The 27592-nt window shown below is 45.0% G+C and overlaps 1 protein-coding gene across 1 annotated transcript in view; it reads left to right on the top strand.

The window, feature by feature from the left end:
* Positions 1–27592, top strand: part of ADAM17 (ADAM metallopeptidase domain 17) — a 58225-nt gene continuing 30633 nt past the window's right edge. Inside the window, exons 1-6 of the mRNA XM_038772118.1 lie at positions 1–191; positions 10384–10516; positions 11592–11722; positions 13462–13550; positions 19457–19625; positions 26650–26780. Coding sequence (XP_038628046.1) covers positions 23–191; positions 10384–10516; positions 11592–11722; positions 13462–13550; positions 19457–19625; positions 26650–26780 — 822 coding nt within the window. The 5' untranslated portion in view covers positions 1–22. The remainder of the gene's footprint in view (positions 192–10383; positions 10517–11591; positions 11723–13461; positions 13551–19456; positions 19626–26649; positions 26781–27592) is intronic.

Below are 27592 nucleotides of genomic sequence, written 5' to 3'. Positions count from 1 at the left end.
AGCCGAGGGCAGCCGGCGCACCATGCGGGGCCGGGCCTGCCCGAGCGGGGCCCAAACCGTCGGCCCAACCCGGGCCGTGACCCGCCGCCTCCTCCTCCCCGTCTTCCTCCACCTCCTCGTCGTCGCCGCCGCCTGCTCGGTGCCGCAGGTGCTGGGCCGGCAGCCCCCGGACAGCCCCCGCCGCCATCACGGTGAGGCCAAGCGGCGTGACAAGCAGCGTGGCTCGGCGGAAAGAGCCCGGGCTTTGGGGTCAGAGGTCGTGGGTTCGAATCCCGCCTCCGCCAATTGTCCGCTGTGGGACTTTGGGCAAGTCAAGCTAGCTCTCTTCCTCCCTTCAAGGCCCTGCTGAGAGCTCACCTCCTCCAGGAGGCCTTCCCAGACTGAGCCCCTTCCTTCCTCTCCCCCCGTCCCCCTGTCCATCCACCTCATCTTACCTCCTTCCCTTCCCCACAGCACCTGTATATATGTATATATGTTTGTACATATTTATTACTCTATTTATTTTACTTGTACGTATCTATTCTTTTTATTTTATTTTGTTAGTATGTTTGGTTTTGTTCTCTGTCTCCCCCTTTTAGACTGTGAGCCCACTGTTGGGTAAGGACTGTCTCTATATGTTGCCAATTTGTACTTCCCAAGCGCTTAGTACAGTGCTCTGCACATAGTAAGCGCTCAATAAATACGGATGATGATGATGATGAAGTCACTTCACTTCTCTGGGCCTCAGTTACCTCATCTGTAAAATGGGGATCAAGACTGGGAGCTCCCCCGTGGGACAACCCGATCACCTTGTAATCTCCCCAGCGCTTAGAACAGTGCTTTGCGCATAGTAAGCGCTTAATAAATGCCATCATCATCAAGCCCGCCTCACACGCTCAGGGGCTCCGGGCCGGAGGGCAGGGAGGGAGGGAGGGAGGGAGGTCCGCGCACCGGGGAGCTTACGGGACTCCCTCCATCGCGCCTATTTATTGAGCGCTTACGGTGGGCAGACCGCTGCGCCCCGCGCCTGCGAGAGTACGATACAGCCGAGTTGGTAGACGCGTATCCCGCCCCTAAAGGAGCGTTCAGTCTACAGGGACTTGGAGCGCTTGCTCGAAACTTTCTCCTTGCTGTAGACGTGATGAAGGCCCGCATTGTGCTGAGGGAGGACCTGCTGCCTGCCTCCCTCCCTGCCTCCCTGCCTGGGGTAGGTAGGCAGTGAACGCCTACTGACTTCCGGGTGGTGTAGTAAGCGCGTGCAAGAAGGATCATCCGATAGCAATGGCATTTATTAAGCGCTTACTATGTGCAAAGCACTGTTCTAAGCGCTGGGGAGGTTACAAGGTGATCAGGTTGTCCCACTGGGGGCTCACAGTCTTAATCCCCATTTTACAGCAGAGGGAACTGGGGCCCAGAGAAGTGAAGTGACTTGTCCGAAGTCACACAGCTGACAATTGGAAGAACAGGGATTTGAACCCATGACCTCTGACTCCAAAGCCCATGTTCTTTTCCACTGAGCCATTCTGCTTCCGATCTAGATGGGGAGACAGCTCCCCTAACACATTGCAGGCAGGAGGAAAAAGAGAAAGGGGGATTTGCCAGTGAGGTCCTCCTTCCGTAATGAACTCTCTCAGATGTGCACGGGAGTGCTTATGGAGGGTGGCAGTACAACAGCGGCAAGCGACGGTTATGTGGGTTATAACCTCACTCTTCCCCTAGGAGCCTTCCCCCTCCCCCCCACGTATTCCGCTGCCCACCATCAATCAATCAATCAATCAATCGTATTTATTGAGCGCTTACTGTGTGTAGAGCACTGTACTAAGCGCTTGGGAAGTACAAGTCGGCAACATATAGAGACAGTCCCTACCCAACAGTGGGTTGGGTCGCAGTTCGACGGTCGGACCCGCAGAGGTGGGACTGGGCCCAGGATAAGCCTATCTGATGAGGCTTTACGGAGAATATGGGATTTGAGAGTGTGAAAAGAAAGGAGGGAAGAGGGCTGGAGAATGTTCAGTGGGAGATGGTGACACTTTAGTATTGACTGCCCACGGTGTGCTTATTACTTCTCTGTGAGTCAAGAACTGGACAAAGCATACAAACGAACACAACACCTGTAAATTTGGGTCGCTTTTAAAGAGTCAATATGACAACATAGGGTCTTCCTTTTTATTTCCTGTTTACCTCAGTCCTTATTTTTCTTGATGGTGGCCCATGGGGGAAGTCTGTTAGAGTTGGATTTTTGAGGGTTGTGTGAATGAAGTGGGATTTGGAGAAGGCTTTTATTATTCTCTCAAGGATGAGGGAAGGAGTGCAAACCGTAGAGGAAGTACTGCCCTCGCAGTGTCTAAGGGTGAGCACTGAAGAGTAGCGGGGTGGGATGTAACCCCGGGCCCACCCGTCTGTCCCAACATGAGGTGTAAGTGAAGGGTAGATGTGGTTCTAAATATAGATATGGATTGAACATTTTGTTCAGAAAAATGATCCGGGCAACGGAGCGAAGTAAGGATTGGAGAGGGGAGAAAGAGGGTGCACAGAAAGGTCAGAGAGGAGACTGATGTAGTGTGGCTTAGTGGACAGAGCATGGACCTGGGACTCAGAAGGTCCTGTGTTCTAATCCCAGCTCTGCCACGTGCCTGCCGTGTGACTTTGATAAATCACTTTTATATCATTGTGCCCTAGTTTCCTCATCTTTAAAATGGGGATTTCATACCTGTTCTCCCTGCCTCAGAGCAAGTCAGTTAACTTCTCTGAGCCTGTTACCTCATCTGTAAAATGGGAATTAAGAGTGTGAGCTCCAGGTGGGAAAGGGACCGTGTCCAGCCTGATTAACTTATATCTACCCCAGTGCTTAGAACAGTGCTTGGCAAGTAGTGAATGCTTAACAAGTACCATTATTATTACTTCGATGATGATGTACAGTGCTGTGCACCCAGTAAGCGCTCAATAAATACGATTGAATGAATGTAGGCCAAGTGGGAAATAAGTGCTTGGATCAGCATAGTAGCAGTTGGGATAATAATAATAATGATGGCATTTATTCATCATCATCATCAATATCAATCGTATTTATTGAGCACTTACTATGTGCAGAGCACTGTACTAAGCGCTTGGGAAGTACAAATTGGCAACATATAGAGACAGTCCCTACCCAACAGTGGGCTCACAGTCTAAAAGGGGGAGACAGAACAAAACCAAGAATACTAACAAAATAAAATAAGTAGAATAGATATGTACAAATGAAATAAATAAATAAATAGAGTAATAAATATGTACAAACATATATACATATGTACAGGTGCTGTGGGGAAGGGAAGGAGGTAAGATGGGATGGAGAGGGGGACGAGGGGGAGTGCTTATTTATTAAGTGCTTACTATGTGCAAAGCATTGTTCTAAGCGCTGGGGAGGTGACTAGGTGATCAGGTTGTCCCCCAGGGGGCTCACAGTTTTAATCCCCATTTTACAGATGAGGGAACTGAGGCACAGAGAAGTGAAGTGACTTGCCAGCTGACAGTTGGCGGAGCCGGGATTTGAACCCATGACCTCTGACAGATTTTTAGTGATGTTCTGAGGTACGGCCAAAGAGATTTGGTGAGATCAGGTGTGAGGGTTGAGTGAGAGAGATGAGCCAAAGTTAACACCTCTTTTGCGGGCTTGGGAGACAGGGATGGCCGTGGTGTTGTCTACAGTGATGGGAAGGCAGGGGAAACAGGGTTTGAGTGGGGAGATGAGGAGTTGTGTTTTGGACATGTTAAGTTTGAGGTGCCGGCAGGCCATCCATATAGAGATGTTCTGAAGGCAGGGGGAAATGCAAGACTGCAGAGGAGGAGAGAGGTCAGGGCTGGGGAGGGAGATTTGGGAATCATCTGTGTCGAGCTGGTCGCTGAAGCTGTAGGAACAAATGAGTTCTAGGGAGTGGGTGTAGATGGAGAATAGAAGGGGACCTAGAACTGAGCCTCGTGGGCTTACAGTCGGAGCCGTACGGTCCTCTAGACTGTAAGGTGCTTGTTGGCAGGGAACGTGTGTACCGACTCTGTTGTAGTGTTCTCTCCCAGATGCATAGTACAGTGCTCTGTACTCAGCTACGATTGTTTGATTGAGGGGCCCCTGCCCTCCAAAGTTAGAGGGTGGGAGGCAGAGGAGGAGCAGTCAGAGAGAAAGGAGAACCAGTAGAGGATAGTGTCGGTGAAGCCAAAATTAGATAATGTTTCCAAAAGGGGCAGGGCAGGGGATCCCTAGGGTTGAAGGTAGCTGAGGTCAGTAGATTAGGATTAGCGGCTGTGGGATCTGGCAAGATGGAGGTCGCCAGCGACCTTAGGGCAGTTATCACGGAGAGGGTCAAGGAGAGAATTGGAGGAGAGGAAGTGAAGGCAGCAGGTACAAACAACTTGTTCAGATGACAGGAAGCTTAAGTAGTAATAATAATAATGATTGTGATGTTTGTTAAACACTTACTATGTGCCAAGCACCATTCAGAGTACAGGGTAGATACAGGATGGTTAGGTTGGACACAGTCCCTGACCAACATGGGCCTCACAGTCTTGGGGGCAGGGAGGAGGTATGTAATCTCCATTTTACAAATGAAGAAACCGAGGCACAGAGAAGTTGTGAACTGTCCAAGGTCACAAAGCAGGAGAGAGCAGAGTTGGGACTAGAATGTAGAACTCCTGGGTCCTGGTCCTGTGCTCTTTCTACTAGGCACACTGCTCACCTGTTAAATCCAGCAAAATTAGGTTGACTGAATGGATCATCTTGCTTTTACTGTGTGCTTATGACTTGTTGAATAGTATGGTCCATAAGTGATTTTGTGAACTGTCCAGGGAGCCTGATATGCCATTAGTTGTGGGTGCAGGTCTTACAGCGTGGCTCAGGGCAAAGAACACAGGCTTGGGAGTCAGAGGTCATGGGTTCAAATCCCAGCTCTGCCAATTGTCAGCTGGGTGACTTTGAGCAGGTTACTTAACTTCTCTGTGCCTGTTACCTCATCTGTAAAATGGAGATGAAGACTGTGAGCCCCACGTGGGACAACCTGATCACCTTGTATCCTCCCCAGCGCTTCGAACAGTGCTTTGCACATAGTAAGCGCTTTACAAATGCCGTCATTATTATTATTATTATTGCAGCCTTTTAGCATCTCAGCTTCATAAACCTTCATTATGGTGCTGTCATGTTTTGTGTTGGTTTTTTTTAAAAGTATGTTAAGTGCTTACTATGTCCCAGGCACTGTACTGAACGCTGAGGTAGATACCCTTCTACCTCAGTCCCTTCTAGACTATGAGCCCGCTGTTGGGTAGGGACCGTCTCTGTATGTTGCCAACTTGTACTTCCCAAGTGCTTAGTACGGTGCTCTGCACACAGTAAGCACTCAATAAATACGATTGAATGAATACAAGCTAATCAGGTAGGATGTAGTCCATGTCCCGCATGGGGCTCACAACTTGAATCTCCATTTTACAGATGAGGTAATTGAGGCACACAGAAGTAACTTGTGGGAGGTCACACAGCTTACGGGTGGTGGGGTCAGGATTAGAACCCGGGTCCTTCCGACTCCCAGGCCGACTCCACTAGGCCGTGTTCCTTCTTAATGTGATGCCATATTGCTGCTCCATTCCACTTGATGGTCACCTAAAGGATATACTGGTCTTCTAGACTTGGAAATTTTGCTTCTTTTTCATGTCATTGTACTGTGGGACAGACAGTGTGCTGCTTAGATAACCAAATTCTGTGATGGTAGTCGTATTTTTTGAGCACCTGGAGTATGCAGAGCACTATAGTAAACACTTGGGAGAGTGCAGTAGAGTAATATAACAGAGTTGGTGGACATAGTCCCTGCCCACAACGAGTTTACATTCTGTTGTGTATTGCCTTTAAAGAATTTTGGTCATGTGTGAGTTTTTCCTGGGGGTAGGGTGATAAAATTACCTTGGATTTTTTGGAGCTCACTGTCAGTTCACAAGGTAGGGTAATACTGCAAAGTAGTTAATAATGCCATTATTATTATTATTTATTCAAAATCATCTGCATGATTTTTTGTGTGAACTTGTAGAGAGGAGCGTATCACAACTCCTAGGTGACTTTCTACCAACTGAATCGTGTTTTCTCCCAAGAGCTTAGTTCATTTCTCCGCACACAATAAGCATTCAATAAATGCTTGATGATTTTTAGACTGTGAGCCCACTGTTGGGTAGGGACTGTCTCTATGTGATGCCAATTTGTACCTCCCAAGCGCTTAGTACAGTGCTCTGCACACAGTAAGCGCTCAATAAATACAGTTGATTGATTGATTGATTGAATGACCCAGAGGAGCACAGTTAGGTTCTTGCTAGTAGCTGAAGGCAATCTGGTCTTTCCACTCTTCTTGGACTTCTTGTGCTTTTGGTATCTCTGAAATTCTATCTCCTTTCCTTAGGACCCCTTATATTAAGGGAAACCTCGTGTAGCTTCTTCAGCAGTGTAGCCTTTCCATGTTTTTCTACTTAAGCGGCTATGCCATCGGTCGTGGTGCTTTGCTATTTTTCGTAGCTTCCTCTGGTAGATTTCTCAATAGTTGGTAAGTTTCCTGTGATTCGTTCATTCATTCAGTTGTATTTATTGAGTGCTTACTGTGTGCAGAGCGCTGTACTAAGCGCTTGGAAAGTACTTATTCAACTTCACCTTTGACATTTGAAGGTGTGGTAAAAAGAATATTGAAGTGGTCTTCCTCCTTCAGGTTACCCTTCTTTACTGCGATACGGCTGAAATCATCTTTGTTTTTCAAAAGTTCTAAGTTAATAGTATTCGGGGCCATATACTGTCCGTAGAGAGAAGCTCAGTCATACCATAAGGACCATTAATGATGGTCCTGTGTATAGCTGTGTATGTTTTGGACTTAACATGGAAACAGTAGTGAATATTGATTATCTTTCAGGTAATGGAAGCGACATTTTTCTGAGGACGAGACAATAAAAATAAAAAACTTAATTGGAAAAAAGCCCCAAAGGTTAATCATTTGAGTTGTAGCTTGTTACATAATTTAGGAAATTTTATGAGTCATAACTTGGTCATATGATCTTTTGTTGACAGAGCCACCAGGGCGTATTCATCTCCCTTTGTGATATCAAAACTCTTCCTTATGTTGTACTTTTAGTAATGAGGCTGTAGTGGGTAAAAAGAAAGCCCTTCTGTAATGAAAGACTAGATATTGGTCTCTGAAGTTTTTACTTTGAAATTTCCATTCTTATGCTTATATTTGGATATTTGGCTTAGAGTAGTGAGATTAACCTGACTCAAAGGTTATTTAAATTAAATCCAGAATAGCATTAGAAACTGCCTAATTTTGGCCTTTCTTACATGCTTGGTATCACGGATATTTGTGATAATTTATCAGAAAAATGTTTGTAGTTCAGTCTGTTGTGGGTGTTGGGGGCCACATATTGCTTGGTTTAAGTACCTCAGGCAGGTTATTGGGGAGATTTTCCTGGGGATGGAAACTGAAGAGCCATTAGCTGCTTTTCGGGGCTCTGGGGAAAAAAACAAGTCAAAATGAAAATCTACCGTCCATATACCCTGATCAGCCTTTTATCAATCAGTGGTATTTATCGAATGTTTACTGTGCAGAGCACTGTACTAAGCTCTTGGGAGAGTAAAATGCAACAGAATTGGTAGACAAGTTCCCTGCCCACGGCAAGGTTTACACTCTGGAGACTAAGGTAAACTAACAAAATTAAGCAGTGCAAATCTTGTGAAATGCTGTAATGTAGAGTTACTTCATATGCATCTTCTTTAAAGAAAGTTAAAACTGCCTGTGCTAAATGATCTAAATAATTTGTAAAAATGAGATTATTCTAAAATTTCTCACTTAAGCCCCTGTAGATTTTGCACAACTAGTTTTGAAAATAGCACTCTGTGAATTCATCTTCAACATCACAGTGCACTGTGGTAGGCAATTTAAGGACTGCCAGAATAAGTACTGAGCAATTACTGTGTCCTCACGTTTATAATCTCCCATACATCCTGGTGAATATACAAAAGTTAGAAGAATGTGAGAATGAATAACAAATAGGTTCAGAAAGTTGTTGTATCAGTGCGTATTATATTTACAAGTCCTTTATTAAGCGGTTAGTTGAGAGGTCTGTGGTTAGTGGTGTAGTTTTGAACAGTTGCCATCATGTAATGGGGTTTAATTTTACTATAATGTTTTCAGTGATTTCACCTGGTATTAGGTGGAAGTGAGCTAGCGGGTTCAATTGAGGGAATGGAGAGATGGGTAAACAGCTTAAAATGAACCCATTGTTTAATATAGAATTGCAAATGCTATCACTTTGAAGGCCATCCAAAGACCGAGAATGAGGTGGTGGGTGTAAGTGCCTTGTGAGCAGGGAATATGTCCTACCTCAGGCCTGGAATGCCCTCTCTCCTCAAATCTGCCAAACTAGCACACTTCCCCCTACTGAAAGCTCACCTCCTCCAGGAGGCCTTCCCAGACTAAGCCCCCCTTTTCTTCTGCTCCTTCTCCCCTCCCCATTGCCCCAACTCGCTCCCTCTGATCTACGCCCCATCCCCGCCCCACAGCCCTTGTGTATATGTGCACATATTTATTATTCTATTTATTTTCTTCATGATGTGTATATATCTATAATTCTATCTATTTATATTGATGCTATTGATGCCTGTTTACTTGTTTTGATGTCCGTCCCCCACTTCTAGACTGTGAGTCCATTTTTGGGCAGGGATTGTCTCTGTTGCTGAATTGTACTTTTCAAGCGCTTAGTACAGTGCTCTGCACACAGTAAGAGCTCAGTAAATACGATTGAATGAATATGGCTTTGAACTCTTCTGTATTGTAATAATAATGATGGCATTTGTTAAGCCCTTACTATGTGCTAGGCACTGTTCTAAGCGCTGGGGTGGATACAAGATGGATGCAAGGTATTGTACTGTCCTAAGCACTCAGTACAGTACTTGACACACAGTAAGTGCTCAACAAATGTCTCTGTTATTCTTGTCTTCAAGTTGTTTACAATTTAAAGATGATCAACTATAAAATAACAAGAGACAGAAAAGAGCTTTGTGGCATGTCTTAGTGGCAAGACATTCTTTTAGACTGTGAGCCCACTGTTGGGTAGGGACTGTCTCTATATGTTGCCAACTTGTACTTCCCAAGCGCTTAGTACAGTGCTCTGCACACAGTAAGCGCTCAATAAATACGATTGATTGATTGATTGAAAGAACATTCATTCATTCAGTCGTATTTATTGCACACTTACTGTGTGCAGAGCACTTGAGGCTGGGAGTCAGAAGACCCAGAGTCTAGTCCCAGCTCTGCCACTGGCCTGCTATATGACCATGGACGAGTCATGTCATGTATAACCTTTCAGGGTCTCAGTGTTCTTGTTTATACAATGGGGTTAATAAGACCGCTTCCCACTCCCTCACCTTCTGAGTGAACACCATGTGGGAAAGGGACTCCGTCTGATCTGATTATCTTATATTTGCACTAGCGACTAGTGGCAAGGTGGGAAAAGTGGGGAGAAGCCTTCCTGAATGATTAGACGTGGCCGAGTGTACCTTAAAGTTTGTTTATGGTGGCTTGAGACCCAAAGTATTTGTGTGGAAGGTTAAGTTGAATAACTCTTTTCAGAGTTCATGACTGAGTTTAAATGAATTCAGATAGGTTGTGTCTAAGTGTTGGGAAAGGAAAATCTAATGCATCCCTAGAGTTCATCAGGAAAATTTTTTTTAAAATAGTCACTGCCAGATGACAAGTATAAACATTGGCCACAAAAAATGCCTGAAATAGTTTTTCTTACCACACATTGTTTTCTTTAATGTAGAACCTTCTGAAATCACTGCAGTTCATTTTTAAAGAAAAGTTTGCAACCTCTGCATAGCAAATCAGCTCTCCTCCTCCTACCTTACCTAGCTGATTTCCTACAACCCGGCCCACAAGCTTCACTCTAACGCTAGCCTTCTCACTGTACCTCGATCTTGCCACCTACCCCTTGCCCAAGTCTTCCCTCTGGCCTGGAACTCCCTCCCCTTTCATATCCAACCAGCAATCAATTTGCCCACTTTCAAAGCCGTACTAAAAGCACATCCCTCCAAGAAGCCTTCCCAAACTAGGCCCCCATTTCTCCTAGTCATTCTCCCTTCTGTGTTGTCTATGCACTTGAATCTGTGCCCTTTAAGCACTTGACATTCCTCTCGTCCTCAGCTCTATGGCACTTGTATACCTATCCGTAATTAATTTTAATGTCTCTCTCCCCATCTAGACTGTCAGCCCCTTGTGGAGAGGGAATGTGTGTACCAACTCTGTTGTAGTCTTCCAAGTTCCTAGTAGAGTGCTTTCTTCTCAATACCATTGTTTGATGATTTTAAATTCTCAGTGCATTTGAAATTATTAACTTGTTTCCATTTCTTTTTTTTAGATAACCTTGATTTCATGCTCTCAGACTATGATATCCTTTCTCTATCAAACATCCAGCAGCACTCATTAAGAAAAAGGGATCTACAGACACAGTCACATAGAGAAAGACTCCTGAGTTTTTCAGCCTTGCATAGGTAAAAAGCTGATTAAATCCAAGACAGTAAATAGTGTCTTTGCGTTATATGTGTTTGTCCCCCCCCCTGCCTACCCCAAACTGTAAGCTTGTTATGGATAGGGAATGTGTCTGCTAATTATGTTGTATTGTACTCTCCCAAGCATTAGTACAGTGCTCTGTACATAGTAAGTGCTCAATAAATACAATTGGTAGCAAAACCAGCAATGATAAAGTTAATTTTTAAGCATGGGTATTGTACAATCCACCAGAGATCCATAATGGTGTTTTCATCTGGTTCATAAATGAGTAATGGAAGTGAGAATTGTAAGTGTATCAGAAATATTTCTTTAATAAGCGAATATCCCATCTTTTTTTTTTTAACAGTGCTTACTATGCCAGGCACTGTACTAAGCGCTGGGGTAGATATAAGATAATTGGATTGGACATAGTCTCTGTCCCACATAGGGCTCACAGTCTTAAGCCCCATTTTACAGGTGAGGTAACTGAGACAGAGAAGTTAAGTGACTTGTTTAAGGTCACTCAGCAGACAAGTGGCAGAGCCAGGATTAGAGTGCATGTCTTTTGAATCCTAGGCCTGGGCTGTTTCCACTAGGCCATGCTGCTTCTCATCTAGTCTACTGCGGCAGCTTTCTTGCCAGTTTCTATCCCCAGCTGTCCGAGCTTTGTGCAGTCTGCAGCCACAGCGTACCCACCCCCTCCCTTCTTCCCTCTCCCTCTCCTTGGGAGCCTGTAGGGATTAACTCTGCAGCAGCAGTGGGTGAGCAGGAGCACATTCAGAGACGGGAGGCAGTGAGGTGAGGGGGTAGAAAGTCCTAAGTACAACTTTCCCGTTAAAGTTGGGAAACTAAAATAAGGCTTCCTGTTCCTTTCCAATCAAGCAAATTTAATGCTGGGAGAAGTGGCGTAAGTGTGCAGTCAGTCATAGGCCTGGGTGTGCATGGCCTGCTGCCTGTTCTCTGGTGTGTTGCTCCATTCTGAAAGGGGGCCTGCTCTGGGACTTGCCATGGGTAAAGGAGAGGAAAGTCTTCTGCTCATGTCTTAATGTTGGCTTCTTATCCAAAACTCTTTTTCAGGCACTTTAAATTATACCTAACATCAAATGCTGAACGTTTTTCACAAAATTTCAAAGTGTTGGTAGTGGATGGAGAAAAGGAGACCGAATATCCTGTAAAAAGACAAGACTTCTTCACTGGACACGTAGTTGGTTAGTATGGAGTAAGTCCGCCCGAGGGCTTTAGAGAACTGAATTTGGGTTTTTCAGTTCATTCACTTTGCTACTTTATGGGTGTGTTTTATAGAAATTTCTTCACTTCATTTGAGGAAAGTAATATTTTTTGATAGTGATTGTGGTGTTTAAGCGCTTACTGTGTGCCAGGCACTGTACTAAGTGCTGGGGTGGATAAAAGCAAATTGGGTTGGACACAGTCCCTGTCCCACGTGGGACTCACAGTCTCAGTCACCGTTTTACAAATGAGGTAACTGAGGCACAGAGAAGTGAAGGGACTTGTCCAAGGTCCCACAGCAGACGAATGGCGGAGCCGGAATTAGAACCCATGGACTTCTGGTTCCCAGGCCCGTGCTCTATCCACTCTGTCGTGCTGCTTCTACGTTTTCTGTAGATGTGGCATCTTAGAGAGATACTAGATTGGCAGCTTTTTAACTGAACCTTAGGGATTACTTGCCTATCCATAATACCCTTTATGAAAAGTCCTATGTAAAATGAATTTCTTTTCAAAAAGGATAACAGATTATATTTGGGTTACAGGCATCTCTTGGGACTGTCTCTGTATGTTGCCAATTTGTACTTCCCAAGCACTTAGTACAGTGCTCTGCACATAGTAAGCGCTCAATAAATACGATTGATGATGATGATGATGATCTACAAACAAGGGGTCACAATGCAAAGTACTTTCATTGATGTTTAATCTATAATAATGGTCTCAGTGTAATACTGATTCAGTGCTGCAGGTGCTCTGGGCAGGCCCCGTCTTCCCCTCCCACTTCATGTATTACCCTCCGTTATTCTCCCCCCACCAATTCAGAAATCACTCTAATCTACTGTAGAGCTTGCTGAGGAGCCATGGGCCACCTGTAGCTTTTGATTCATTCATTCACAACCAAATTTATTGAGTGCTTACTGTTTGCAGAGTGTAATACAACAATAAACAGACACATTCTCCACCCACAATGAGCTTTCAATCTGGGGGGGGGAGGGGCACAGACATTAATTTGAATAAATTATAGAAATGTACAAAAGTGCTGTTGAGCTGGGAGTGGGGAGGAATGAAGGGAGCAAGTCAGGGTGATGCACAAGGGAGAGGGAGATGAGGAAAGGAGGGCTTATGGAAGGCTCCAGTAAGGCTCTGAAGGGGGGAGAGAGCAATTGTCTATAGGGTTTGAGGAGGGAAGGTGTTGCAGACACAGGATGACACAGGAGGTGGGTGAGAGGTCTGTGGCGAGATAGATACGATCGAGGTACAATGAGAAGGTTAGCATTAGAGGAGCGAAGTGTGTGGGCTGGATTGTAGTAGGAGGGAATTGAGGAGAGGTAGGAGGGAGCAAGGTTATTGAGTACTTTAAAGCCAGTGGTGGGGAGTTTTTGTTTGTTGCGAAGGTGATTGGGCAACCACTGGAGGTTCTTGAGGAGTGGAGAAGCGTGGCCTGAACGTTTTTGTAGAAAAATCATCTGGGCAGCAGAGTGAAGTATGGACTAGAGTGGGGAGAGACAGGAGGCAGGGAGTTCAGCAAGGAGGCTGATACAGATGAGAAACGTATTAAGGCCGAGGTGTCATTTCTATCACTCCCCAGCTCAGAAGATCTAGAACTTGCAAACTGTTATGGTAGAAAAATAAACTTCTGTTAGACATAAAATAATACCTGGGTCTTTTCTATAAGATAGTTCATTATTTATATTTAATTTTGTTTTTGTCTTCAATTTCGAAGGTGAGCATGATTCCAGGGTTCTGGCACATATAGGTGATGGTGACTTTACAGTAAGAATCAACACTGACGGGGAAGAATATAACATAGAGGTAAATGTTGCTAGTGTTTGTATTTTGCTGTGCTTTCTGTATTTCAGTAACAAATATACACAAAAAAAATGGATGTCAATTTTTCTATGCCCACCAACCCCAGTCATATATTTGAAAAATAATAGTAGAGTCTTTTTTCCAGAAAAATGTATGGCAAAAGAAATCATTTGCAAGGGCATTTGATACACATCTAGGTTTACCTGTAAAAGTTATACACTAGTTTATAAGCTCAGACATGGATATCTGGTGTAACTTAAGACAGAAAAAGAGGTCTGTTACGTCTCTCCCTGCCTCATGTCTTTCTTCTCTTTTCCGTCACCAAAATTCAGACATCCATTTCCTGGTCTTGATGACATTCTTCTTCCTTCAATCCCCTTTCTTTGCCCCTTCCTCCCTCTGTTCCTCCTCCCTTTTTCTCCATTTATCTCTCCTGCCTTATCCTCTCTTTTCCTCTCCCTCTCTCTTTTCCTCCTCCTTCCTTCTCTTCACACCAGCTTTTTGGAGGAAAAAAAAATGAATTTCTCATTCCTCCTTCCTACCTTTACTTCACCTCCACCATCTGGTTCAAAAGGGAGAAGATTGCCAAAAGTCAGATCTTTCATTCGTTCATTCAATCATATTTATTGAGCGCTTACTGTATGCAGAGCACTGAACTAAGCGCTTGGGAAGTACAAGTTGGCAACATATAGAGACGGTCCCTACCCAACAGCGGGCTCACAGTCTAGAAGGGGGAGACAGACAACAAAACAAAACATACTAACAAAATAAAATAAATAGAATAAATATGTACAAGTAAAATAGAGTAGTAAATATGTACAAACATATATGCAGGTGCTGTGGGGAGGGGGAGGAGGGGGAGAGGAAGGAGGGGGATCAGTCTGGGAAGGCCTCCTGGAGGAGGTGAGCTGTCAGTAGGGCCTTGAAGGGAGGAAGAGAGCTAGCTTGGCGGATGTGCAGAGGGAGGGCGTTCCAGGCCAGGGGGAGGACGTGGGCCAGGGGTCGACGGCAGGACAGGCGAGAATGAGGGATGGTGAGGAGATTAGCGGCAGAGGAGCGGAGCGTGCGGGCTGGGCTGGAGAAGGAGAGAAGGGAGGTGAGGTAGGAGGGGGCGAGGTGATGGACAGCCCTGAAGCCACGGGTGAGGAGTTTTTGCTGGATGCGTAGGTTGATTGGTAGCCACTGGAGATTTTTGAGGAGGGGAGTAACATGCCCAGAGCGTTTCTGCACAAAGGCGATCCGGGCAGCGGCGTGAAATATGGATTGAAGTGGGGAGAGACACGAGGATGGGAGATCGGAGAGGAGGCTGATGCAGTAATCCAGTCGGGATAGGATGAGAGATTGAACGAGCAGGGTAGCGTTTTGGATGGAGAGGAAAGGGCGGTTCTTGGCGATGTTGCGGAGGTGAGACTGGCAGGTTTTGGTGACTGATTGGATGCGAGGGGTGAATGAGAGCGGAGTCGAGGATGACACCAAGGTTGCAGGCTTGTGAGACCGGAAGGATGGTAGTGGCTACCAATCAATCTGCGCATCAGGCAGAAACTCCTCACCCTCGGCTTCAAGACTCTCCATCACCTCGCCCCCTCCTACCTCACCTCCATTCTCTCCTTCTCCAGCCCACCCCACACCCTCCGCTCTTCTGCCGCTAATCTCCTCACCGTGCCTCGTTCTCGCCTGTCCCGCCATTGACCCCCGGGCCACGTCCTCCCCCAGGCCTGGAATGCCCTCCCTCTGCCCATCCGCCAAGCTAGCTCTCTTCCTCCCTTCAAGGCCCTACTGAGAGCTCACTTCCTCCAGGAGGCCTTCCCACACTGAGCCCCTTCCTTCCTCTCCCCCCATCCCCCTCTCCATCCCCCCATCCTACCTCCTTCCCTTCCCCACAGCACCTGTATATATGTTTGTACATACTTATTAATGCATTTATTTATTTATTTTATTTGTACGTATCTATTCTATTTATTTTATTTTGTTAGTATGTTTGGTTTTGTTCTTTGTCTCCCCCTTTTAAACTGTGAGCCCACTGTTGGGTAGGGACTGTCCCTATATGTTGCCAACTTGTACTTCCCAAGCGCTTAGTACAGTGCTCTGCACACAGTAAGCGCTCAATAAATACGATTGATTGATTGATAGTGCCATCAACAGTGATGGGAAAGGCAGGGAGAGGGCAGGGTTAGGGAGGGAAGATAAGGAGTTCAGTCTTGGACATGTTGAGTTTTAGATGGCGGGCAGACATCCAGATGGAGATGTCCTGAAGGCAGGAGGAGATACAAGCCTGGAGGGAGGGAGAGAGAGCAGTGGCAGAGATGTAGATTTGGCTGTCATCAGCGTAGAGATGATAGTTGAAGCCATGGGAGTGAATGAGTTCACCAAGGGAGGGAGTGTAGATTGAGAACAGAAAGGGACCAAGAACTGACCCTTGAGGAGCCCCTACAGTAAGGGGATGGGAGGGAGAGGAGGAGCCCGCAAAGGAGACAGAATGAACGGCCGGAGAGATAAGAGGAGAACCAGGAGAGGACAGAGTCTGTGAAGCGAAGGTTGGGTAGCGTGTTGAGGAGAAGGGGGTGGTCCACAGTGTCAAAGGCAGCTGAGAGGTCCAGGAGGATTAGGATAGAGTAGGAGCCATTGAATTTGGCAAGCAGGAGGTCATTGGTGACCTTTGAGAGGGCAGTTTCTGTGGAATGTAGGGGACGGAAGCCAGATTGGAGGGGGTCGAGGAGAGAGTTGGCATTGAGGAATTCGAGGCAGCGTGTGTAGACGACCCGTTCAAGGAGTTTGGAAAGTAATGGTAGGAGGGAGATAGGGCGATAACTAGAAGGTGAGGTGGGGTCAAGAGAGGGTTTTTTTTAGGATGGGAGAGACATGGGCATGTTTGAAGGCAGAGGGGAGGGAACCAGTGGAGAGTGAGCGGTTGAAGATGAAGATCTGTTGAAACTTAGCTGCTGTAAGAAGTCTGTGTTCTGACAGTCACTTATGTACTTAAATGGGGGCACCAGCACACACACACTGTGGTTGCGAGACATAGGTGATAAATTTGTAACCTGCCTCAATCACAGAAAAGTGTTAATTACGGCTTTTGTTAAATGCTCACTGTGGGCCTAATGCTGGATTAGACAGAAGGTTATCAGATGAGACAGTTTGTTTTAGGAAAGCAAAAGTGTTGTTGGTTGTGATCAGTGACAGAAGACTCGGTGGATAAAACTGGAACCGTAGTTAGTCGCACGTCTAAGTCTAGTGGCATGAAAACGACTGCGGTATCACTTTCTGGTTACCATGTCAGGAAACTTTGATATATAGACTTGTGGTACACTTCTTAGATTAGCATTTTAAGATTTTGGGATTTATGAAGAACATGTTGAAATCTGTTTGCAAACCGATAAGCTACCACAGGTACCAACTCTTCGGGGGCTAGGAGAGCCATTATCCTCCTGAGTTTAGCATTATGGGGGCAAAGGTAATAGCTCTTTGGTCAAGAAAGGCTACTGTTACCAGCCTTCCTGCCCCATGGAGCTAGATGTGCAGGGGGCAGGGGGGAGGAAGGGCAAGCCAAAAGTGGACCCATTGGCCCGTACGGCCAGGAAGAGGACTTGCTCTTCCCCTACCAGGGTGGGCAGGGGTTTAAATTAACCCTGCTGGTCCCTATAGCTAGAGCCCGGTATTTAGCCCTCTGCCTAGCGGATGGTCCGGTGCTGAGGAAGCCATCTGGAATGGGCACTTCGACCTGAGACTGTATACTTTGGTCGCAGCCTCAAAGGGCTGCCTGCCCGGTCCCAATCATTTTCTCTTGTGGGTCTGTCACCTCTTCCCCAGATTCCAGAGGTGTGTCTTTTTTTCCCCTCCTTCTCCTCCTCCCTGCGTGGAGCCCTGCCCCAGTTATTATCGCAGTATTTATTAAGCGCTTACTATGTCCCAAGGACTTTGGTTTAGCCTGGAGTGGGGACAGGATAATGAGATTGGTTACAGTCTCTGTCCCGTACATGACTCACAGTCTAACGGGTGCGGGGGAGCAGGTAGTTTCTCCCCATTTTACAGAAGAGCAGTTCTGTGTCTTGCTTAAGGTCACTTCAGAGGTAAGTGACAGAACCAGGCCTAAAACACAAGTCTCCTGTCTCCCAGTACCAAGTTCTTTCCACTAGACCACCCTGCTTCTTGATCTGGAGCAAAGTGAAATGATCTAAATACGGTCATTGCTCCAGATAGTCCTGTTAATAGCAAAAGTGGCTAAAGTTCCTATTTTCAGATTCCTACAGTTGGCCTGTCCTTTTTTTCTATTTTGAATCCCAGCTTGTTTATCACTGTAAATTTCTATAATTAATGTTTTGCTATGTAATATGTGTATCTTTTTGAGATCTTAATGTAAAAAGAAATTACTTGATTAATTGCTAACTACATAAGTGCCTGATTTTTGAGATTAAAAAATGCATATAATAATTGCGGTATTTGTTAAGCACTTACGTACCAGGTACTGCACTAAGTTCTGGGGAAGAAGCAAGGTTATTGGGTGGGACACAGCCCTGTCCCACACAGGGCTCACAATCTTAATCCCCATTTTACAGATGAGGTAACAGAGGCACAGAGAAGTTAAGTAACTTGCCGAAGGTAACACAGCAGACAAGTGAAGGAGCCAAAATTAGAACCCAGGTCCTTCTGACTCCAAGGCCTGTCTGTGGTCTATCCACTATGTCACGCTGCTTCTCGATATTTTTACTCCCAAAGAGCTGCAAGGACTTAAGATGAAAATCATAGTTCATTTCCTTGGCTATTTGATTTGTTTTGTTTTGCATTGATCCTATCCCCTAGATCATAGTTGTCACATGCAGAAGTCTCAAATGCATGATTGATTCGTCTGTATAGTACAAGTAAATTATGCCTAACTCCATAAATATGTGTATAAATTTCAATATCAAACTTTATAAGTAATTTTATTTCACCTGTTCTAAGTACATAATTACTGAGGAAGTTGTAGCATTCATAAAATAATCCCCCTCCCCCCCCCAAATTATTGAGAAATATCAAGTAGGAGTTGATTTGAAACTAGAACTTCTATATCCATGGAAGCATCGTCAACTGGGATTTCCTACTATCTGCTCCAAGTGTAATGTCCATAGCTATCCCAGTACTGCTTGGGGCTAGTGGGAAGGAGAAAGATGTTTTTGATGTACTAGGTGTTTTATGGTGGCCCCTACCAGTCGTTTGCTCTCTGATTGCCGTGTCCCGATAAAGTATTAGGATGATCCCACATCACACATGCTACGTGGTAGACACCAGAAGAGGTCTGATGCTTTCCAAACTACAGAGCTTTGGTGGAGTGACTTGCCGAAAGTCACAGAGCAGACTAACGGTAGAGCCGGGACTAGAACTCAGGTCTCCCGACTGCTTGTCCCATACTCTTTCCCCTGTGCCGTGCTGCCTCGACCCAGACGTTACCATCCGCTCTCCCATTAGGGATTCTGAACTCCACCAGAATGCTGGCTCTCCTTTAGATTGCTACTTGGGTAGTGAGGAAAGTACAAGGGCCACAGGAGTATGACAGGGATGGAGGGTCTTAAAAGGGGCACAGATGCCAGGACAGTGCTTCCACAGTTGCCTCTGGGATGTATCAGATGCCCTCCTTTTGGATTGAACCAGAAATGGAAAGCCAGTGCCTGGTTTGGAAAGCCTGATCTCTGAGCATGGAGCCGGAAACTACTGTGGGTTTTGCACACCAGAACTGATTATTTATAAAACTCAAATAATATAAATAACAAAAACTTTGCATGAAAACCTGTCCTTTACACACCCAATGTTTTTCATGTACTGACTGGACGTTGTATAGTATTACTTCCTTTACGCAATTTAGAGGGGATTCTTAGGTTTAATAAACGTAGGTGTCCATACTTACACATTTCGGGTTCTATTATGTTTGTTTTTAGCCACTCTGGAGATTCATTAACAACACTTGGGACAAGAGAATGTTGGTTTATAAATCTGAAGATATCAAGAATATTTCACGTTTGCAATCTCCAAAGGTGTGTGGTTATTTGAATATTGAGGAGGAAGAGCTGCTACCTAAAGGCCTAGAAGACCGAGAGCTAAACAGAGGTGAGAATTAAATTTATTTCATATTGCAAATTAAATATTTCAGTATTTGCATCTAAGGTAATATAGTAGTAGTAGTTATAAGCCTTACTGTGTTCAAAGCATTGTACTTAGCTCTGAGGAAAAAATATACACGAATAAGGTCTCTGGCCCCCAGAGGTCTCCGAGTTGAAAAATAGGAATGGGGACAGTGCAGGGAATGGAGGTACCAAGTTTTCAAAGGGATCCTGTGGGAGAAAGGTCGGTGAGGATTTTAGGAGCAGTGAGGATGGGGGAAGAGATAGGTTTCTAAGGGCTATCAGGTTAGCAAGCCATCCTTTTGGGTCGTTTCAGATCTGCTTGGAAACTCTCATCTTGTCGTGGGGTGAGAATGAGACATGTCAGGCTCTTCTCAGCCCTTCATCCTGGACAAAATAGCCTCTGGAGCCACTGCTAAAAGCCTAAGACGCCCAGTCATGGCCACTGGTTTCTAAAGCCCTCCAGTCTTTTCCTTGCAGGGATGGGCAAGCTTAGGGCTCCCTGCCATGCAGAACCTACTTCTGTACCTCCTTGGTGCTACCACCACCCCTTCTCTCTCAGATAAGCCCCCTGGCAGCAAGGGAATCATTGGGGGCCCAGCTAGCCGTCCTCCTTCCTGAGGTTGCCTGCAAAGGAATCCAGTCTCCCTTCCCCTCTGTCAGCTCCCCAGTCCACCATGTCCCCCCAGCACCTGAAGCTACCGAGAGTGTACCGTGGGCAGACACAAAGGTTAGCGCTCTTGGAGGGATTGCGATTGGTGAATTGAAAGTAAGGTTAACTTAAGTTAATGAAGATATGTGATCCAAAATCCCTGTTCCTTTCCTCTCCCCTTTCCCAGTACCTTTTCTGCTGCTTTCCTATAAACATTGTGTTGCATGTACTTTTCTGGTCCATTCCCCGTCCCCCCAGGAAATCCCCGGTTTTACTTGACACACTCTGGATTCTTTCTCCAGGAGTTTCTGATGTCAGGATAAGTCTGCTGCAGCTCCACATGGGTAGGGGCCTATCTCTTCTGGGATCCTAACCTCTGGACCTTAGCAGGGACAACTTTCCTCCTACCACCTCTCCCTCCAAGGTTGCTTCTCAGATCTCTTTTATGCAAAATGGTCATTTTCCCCAGTCAGGTCCCTGGTAGTAAATCTTGGTAGCTTTCTCTCAGGGAGGGGACCCATAGGAGTGCTTTTCTTCATCTAGTAACTTCTTTCGTTCTTTCTCTCCTTTCTCCCTTTCTCTATTTCTCTTTCTTTCTTTCTTTCTTTCTTTCTTTCTTTCTTTCTTTCTTTCTTTCTTTCTTTCTTTCTTTCTTTCTTTCTTTCTTTCTTTCTTTCTTTCTTTCTTTTTCTTTCCTTCCTTCCTTCCTTCCTTCCTTCCTTCCTTCCTTCCTTCCTTCCTTCCCTCCCTCCCTCCCTCCCTCCCTCCCTCCCTCTCTCCCTCTCTCTCTCTCACACACACACACACACACACACACACACACACACACACCTGCGCCCCCCCCCCCCCCCCATGTGTACCTATCATGAATGACCACCAGAGAGCAAATCAGGAAGTCCAGCTCTTTGCCTCCATGAGGAGGGTTCCTATGGAGGGGAGAGGAAGTGTGCAGTAGCAGTAGAAGGAAAGAGGAAACCATAAAAACATCAAAACAACATAGAAGACTGGGACAAAGCTAAATATAAAATAAACAATAGGGTTCTGTGGCTAGAGGGGTTTTAAGCACCTCAAGACTTTGAGTCCAACATTTGCCACAATCACAGTAGAGCTTGCTTGGGGTGAGATGGGGAAGGATGTAGTGAAGTCCTGGGTCCAGGTGGGCTGCTCCTTTCCAGTACTCTAGAGGTTGAAAAGGAGTCACACTCACTGGATCCTCACTTTTTCAGCTGGAGGATGGACTGATGGTAAGTCTTATTCTCTAGACTGGAAGTGCACTGTGGGCAGGGACTGTGTCTGTCAGATTGTTATATTGTATACTCCCAAGCACTTAGTCCTGTGCTCTGCACACAGTAAGCACTCAGTGTATAAGATTGATTAAAGTCTTGATGGAATGAGGGCAGGATAACTTATCTTCCGGCCTGCAAGCCTTCATGGTCAGGTGGCTTAAGAGGCCAGCTGGAGCTACATTCATTCATTCATTCAATCAATCATATTTATTGAGCACTTAGTATGTGCAGAGCAATGTACTAAGTGCTTGGGAGATTACAGGGTCATAGAAATAAATAATATGAGAATAGTATTGCCAGTAGTGAGGCTTGGATAATTTAAAAAGACTTTGAGGGAGTTCTCTTGACCTGAAAAAAATAAGTTGGGGTCAAGAGTTCCTGAATTATTACATCTGCCTGTCATAAGAAACGTTGGAAATCTTAGTACAGATGAAAAAATAGTCTAAGTGGACTTAGAGGTTAGAAAGTAAAAAAAATGAGTGGTGAAAAATGTTTACCAAGTACCTAATCCATCTATCAGTGGTGCTAATTGAGAACTTTCTGTGTGCAGTCAGTCAACCATATTTGAGTGCTTACTGTGGGTAGAGCACTATAGTAAGTTCTTGGGACAGTACAATATAACAATAAACAGACATATTCCCTGCCCACAACAAGCTTACAATCTAGAGGAGTGCAGTAGTGCAGTCTAGAGGAATGCCAAGCACTGTACTAAGTGCCTGGAAGAATACAATACAATAGAGTTGGTGGACCCTGCCCACAGAAAGAATATAGTCTAGAAGGGGAGACAGATGTTGAAGTAAATGCAGATGGGAAAAATGGCAGTGTATAAAACTAGGTACATAAATGTTGTGGGGCTATGGGTGAGGTCAGTATCCTATGTTTAAGTAGTACAGATCAAAGTGCATAGGCAGCACCCAAGAGGGAGTGAGTAGGCAAAGTTAGGGCTTAGAGGGGAAAGGCCTGTTGGAGGAGATATGATTTTTGGATGGCTGTGAAGCTGGGGAAAGTGGTTGACCATCTGATATGAAGGGAGGGGGAGTTCTTAGGGAGGATGCGTGCAAGGGGTCGGCAGTGAAACAGGCAAGGTTGAGGTACAGTGACGACCTTGGTGTTTGAGGAGCGAACTGTGCCGGTGGGTGGGTGTAGAAGATGAGCGAGGTAAGGTAGCTGATTAAGGACTCAACAGCTGAATAAACTCACTTAAAGATACTTGGCAAAGAGTAATTCAGAAAGCAGTAGTCATTCATATTTATTGAACGCTCACTGGGTGCAGAACACTGTAGTACGAGCTTGGGAGAGTACAATCTGTTGATAGAGTGGAAATGCTACCTGCCCACAAAGAGCTTACAGTGTAGAGAGGGCGACAGGCATTAACATTAGTAAATAAAATTACAGCTATGTACATAAATGCTCTGGGGCTGGAAGTGGGGATGAAAAAAGGATGTCAGGGCGACGCAGACGGAAGTGGAAGAAAAATAAAAGAGGGCTTAGGAAAGGCCTCTTGGCGAAGATGTACCTGCATTAAGGCTTTGAAGGTCGGAGAGTAGTGGTCTGTTGAATGTGAAGGAGGAGGGAATTGCAGGCCAGAAGCAGGATGTGGGCGGGGGGTTGGCGACAAGATCGAGGTACAATGATTAGGTTGGTGTTATAGGAGCGAAGTGAGCATGGTGGGTGGTAAGAAATCAGTGACAAGAAGGGGCGAGGGGATTGAGCGCTTTAAAGCCAATGGTAAGGAGTTTCTGTTTGTGGAAGTGGATCGGCAATCCCTGGAATTTTTTGAGTGGGGAAACATAATCCGGACAGTGGAATGAAGTATGGACTGGAATGGGGAGAGGCAGGGAGATCAGCAAGGAGGCTGATGCAGTAGTCAAGGTGGATAGGATAAGTGCATGGATCAACATAGTAGTACTTTGGATGAAGAGAAGGGGAGGATTTTAGTAATGCTGTGAAGGTAGAAGTGAAAGGATTTGGTGATAGATTGAATATGTGGGTTAGATGAGAGAGCTGAGTCAAGGTTGTTGCCAAGATTATGGGTTTCTGAGATGGATGATGGTGGTGTTATCTACACTCCTGGGAAAGTCAGGGGGAGAACTGGGTTTGGGTGGGGAGATGAGGAATTCCGTTTTGAGCATTTTAAGTAGAGATGTCCTGAAGGCAGGAGGAAGTATGGGACTGTAGAGAAGGAGGAAGATTAGTCAACTGCATGGGGCGCACATGTGTCCCTACCAAAAATACTGAATTATTTTCATATGTAGATCTGGTCTTTGTGTTTGGGTCAGGCCAATATTAATAGCCTTCTATGTGATAAAGAGACTAAGTCTAAGTGCATATTATGGTGCTCTTCCCTCAGCAGTGCTCAATAAATGTCACCGCGTAATTAACTCTACAATCATTTTTTGGATAGCTCAATCGTAGGAAGATGATTGGTTATAGAATACAGAGAGGCTATGTTCCTAAGAATTTAGCGTGTGTGTAATAATAATAATAATGATGGTGTTTGTTAAGCGCTTACTATGTGCAAAGCACTGTTCTAAGCGCTGGGGAGGATACAAGGTGATCAGGTTGTCCCATGGGGGCTCACAGTCTTCATCCCCATTTTACAGATGAGGTGACTGAGGCACAGAGAAGTGAAGTGACTTGCCCAAAGTCACACAGCTGACAGTTGGCGAAGCTGGGATTTGAAGTCATGTCCTCTGACTCCCAAACCCTTGCTCTTTCCATTGAGCCATGCTGCTTCTCTGTGGACTCAAGTGCCTAGGTGATCTAATAGGACGGGGAGATGTCAGGGTAGGCTTCCTGGAGGAGGTATGAATTTAGTAGGGTGTTGAAGATGTGGGAGATGGGGTGGATTTGAAGGGGGAGGGTGGGAGTGATCAAGGAATCAACAGAGTGAGGGATGGGAGCAAGGTACAGGGAGTGGGTAGAGTAGTGAAGTATGAGGGCTGGGTTGTAGAGGGAGAAGAGTGAGGGGAGAGAGCTGATAGAATGCTTTAAAAGATGAATTAAGTGTAGCATATGATATGTGCATACGTATGTGTATATATATGATAAAATATTCTTGTGCATGCACCTTGTGATTAGGGAGGAATAATGACCAAGTGGGTAGAGCAACGGACTCAACGTCAGAAGGCCAGATTTATTCCTGGTTCGACTGCTGTTTACCGTGTGATTTTGGGGAAAGTGTCTTGCTTAAGGTTCATTGAAAGAGGATAATGATACCAGTTTCTTGACAGTTAATGTTAACCCACGGGGCCTGTATTATTTGCCATTGGAAGGCTTGGGTTCTTTCTGAATTAGGGCTGTGTCAGGCCATGCCCTTTGTGGAAAAAGTCCCTCAAATATTATTTTCTAATACTCCTTTGAAGAGTTTCTGTGTCTCTTGAGTGCAGTGGAAAAATGATCAGAAACAATCTGAGATCCCTCATGAAGGTTGTTGTAGGGACCTAGGCCATATTTGGGCCTGCCTGGTGGTCATTCATTCATTCAATCGTATTTATTGAGCGCTTACATTCATCCAGAGCTGCTGTATTCTAAATAGCCAGAAATGCTTGGAGGCTGGCCTTGGACATCCACCCTGGTGGGGGTGGTGGTGGTAGTGATTGTTTGCTTGATGGTCCTTCTTAAGCGCCTTCTATGTGTCAGATATTGTTCTAAGAGTTGGGGTAGGTACAAGATAATTAGGTCAGGCACCATCCCCTTCCCTCATGGAGCTCACAATCTTAAGTTGGGGGCGGGGGAGAGCAGGTATCGAGTCCCCATTTCACAGTTGAGGACACTGAGGCACAGAGAAGTTACGTGACTTTTCCGAGGTCACACAGCTAGCATTTGGCAGAGCAGTTGCATGACCGGGATTAGAACCCAGGTCCTCTGACTCCAGGGCCAAGGTTTTTGCACTAGGCCACACTGCGGTGATGGTGACGGCAGCTGCACTCCATCTAATAACCCATTCCAGACTGTGAGCCCGTTGTTGGGTAGGGATTGTCTCTATTTGTTGCCAAATTGTACTTTCCAAGCGCTTAGTGCAGAGCTCTACTCATTCGTTCAATCGTATTTATTGAGCGCTTACTGTGTGCACTTGGGGGAGTACAGTATAGCAATTAACAGACACATTCCCTGCCCACAATGAGCTCACAGTCCAGAGGAGGAAATCCAAATCGTTTTAGAATATATTGATATTTCCTGCCTGCAAAACTTTTTGGTTCACTGGGATTCCAGTCAATCAATCGTATTTATTGAGCGCTTACTGTGTGCTGCAGACTATATTTAGTGCTTGGGAGGGTACAGTGTAACCGAGTTGGTAGACGTGTTCCCTGTCCACAATTAGAGTTACTGTGATTTTTATTTATTTATTTAGAGAGAAAGAGTGTATGTGTTGTGGGAGGGGTGACGCGGAGGGTGAAGGGGATTGTTACAAGCCACGTTACAAGGCAGGGATATCCAACAAAGTTGTACTGAGACCTGAATTTCTACTTGTTCAAATAGTAGTGGGCAGCTTATGGTCAGAGCAGAGAAAGGAGAGTTAGTGAGATGCTGGACCTAGATATCCCCCACCTCAATCCTGCTCTGAGCACAAATCAGCCGATTTCCGTTAAAAAATACCTCATCTCCCTACTTTCTTCTACCCCCAACTCCACTTCCATCCTGTTTCATTACTTGCTTAATGAAACCATTTCCAGCTAGAGTAAAACATATTTCACAGTGTTTCATGTGGCCCATCATGGCATTCTGTCTAATCGTACTTTGATTGAACTGTGGTTTGAAATGTGCCCATTTGATTTACAAAGTGCTTCTCAAGATAGATGGGGGCCTCGTGTCTAGGTAATGTGCAGATCATTTCCTAGAGTAAGAAAGTGTGTTTACTTTCCTTTATGAAACGTCTTACAGTTTACTATTTGTGAAACTGTTTTACTTTCCAGCTCTCCTGTTTCCCTGTACAAGTAAGCTAAGTTCCTCTAAGCGTAAATAATACTTGCTTTTAAAACAAATACTCTATTTCAGATTTGAAATGTAATTGTAGAGGATTCATTGTTCTGAATGCATTTGATTTAATAGTGCTTAAAAATTCATATTAGTGCATGTGCATCGGGAGAAGAGAGCTGTTCCGGATCCCCTGAAGAATACATGCAAGTTGTTGGTAGTTGCAGACCATCGGTTTTACAAGTACATGGGTAGAGGGGAAGAGAGCACAACTACAAATTACTTAGTAAGTATTTGACAGTAGATAATTGGCTGTGAGAAACATTCTTGTAAGCAAACTCTATTACTGAGAGGTGCTGCTGTAATCTGAAAGCGATAAAAGAACTATTGCAAAAAACTGTATTGTTTTTAATATTTAAAGGATTGATCACCGTAAAGCTTTTAAGATTTTAAAGAAAGCCCTGCTCCCACCCCTTTAAAATATAGTTAGCCACTCTCTAATGTAAGATAAGAATATTAAACTAGCTAAATTTCAGAACTTGTTGCGCTTTTCAAGTTTAATAGGCAGTGCCTTCTTTCAGCAGACCAGCTAAAGATCATCTGCCTTATTGTCCAACTGTGTGCAACTACTGTTTGACGATGACTCTGAGGGCATACATTTCCCCTCTTATACCTTGGGGTCTGAACAATTTTCATCCTAATTGTACTGTTATGGGCACAGTGGGGGACGAGATTTTTGTTCTCCATCTATTCTATATTTATGTAATTGTGGCTGTTTATTTGCAGAGTGGATGTGATGTTGAAAGATTGAGAAAATACTATGAAGTTGGAAGATAGCTAGAGATAATGAATATGTTTGGTACTATAGTGAAACCTGAACTTTAAGGGGATGACAGAGACATATGGAAGCCGAATTAAAAATTATATGAAATTTCCGATTTATCACCTTGGAAATATTCAATTTCTCAAGACTTGTTTTCATTGACATTTTATTAGAATTGACTTTATTCACCATAATAACTGGGCATTAGCTGCAGTTTTTAATGTTTTTCAGAGAATGTAATGTACAGTGCATGCTAATCATTTACTGGTGGCTTG

The sequence above is a fragment of the Tachyglossus aculeatus genome, chromosome X1 (genome assembly GCF_015852505.1).
Source record: "Tachyglossus aculeatus isolate mTacAcu1 chromosome X1, mTacAcu1.pri, whole genome shotgun sequence".
NCBI classification, from domain to species: Eukaryota; Metazoa; Chordata; class Mammalia; order Monotremata; family Tachyglossidae; genus Tachyglossus; species Tachyglossus aculeatus.
Note: the sequence above shows the minus strand (reverse complement) of the source record. Positions and strands in the feature narration are given on the sequence as shown.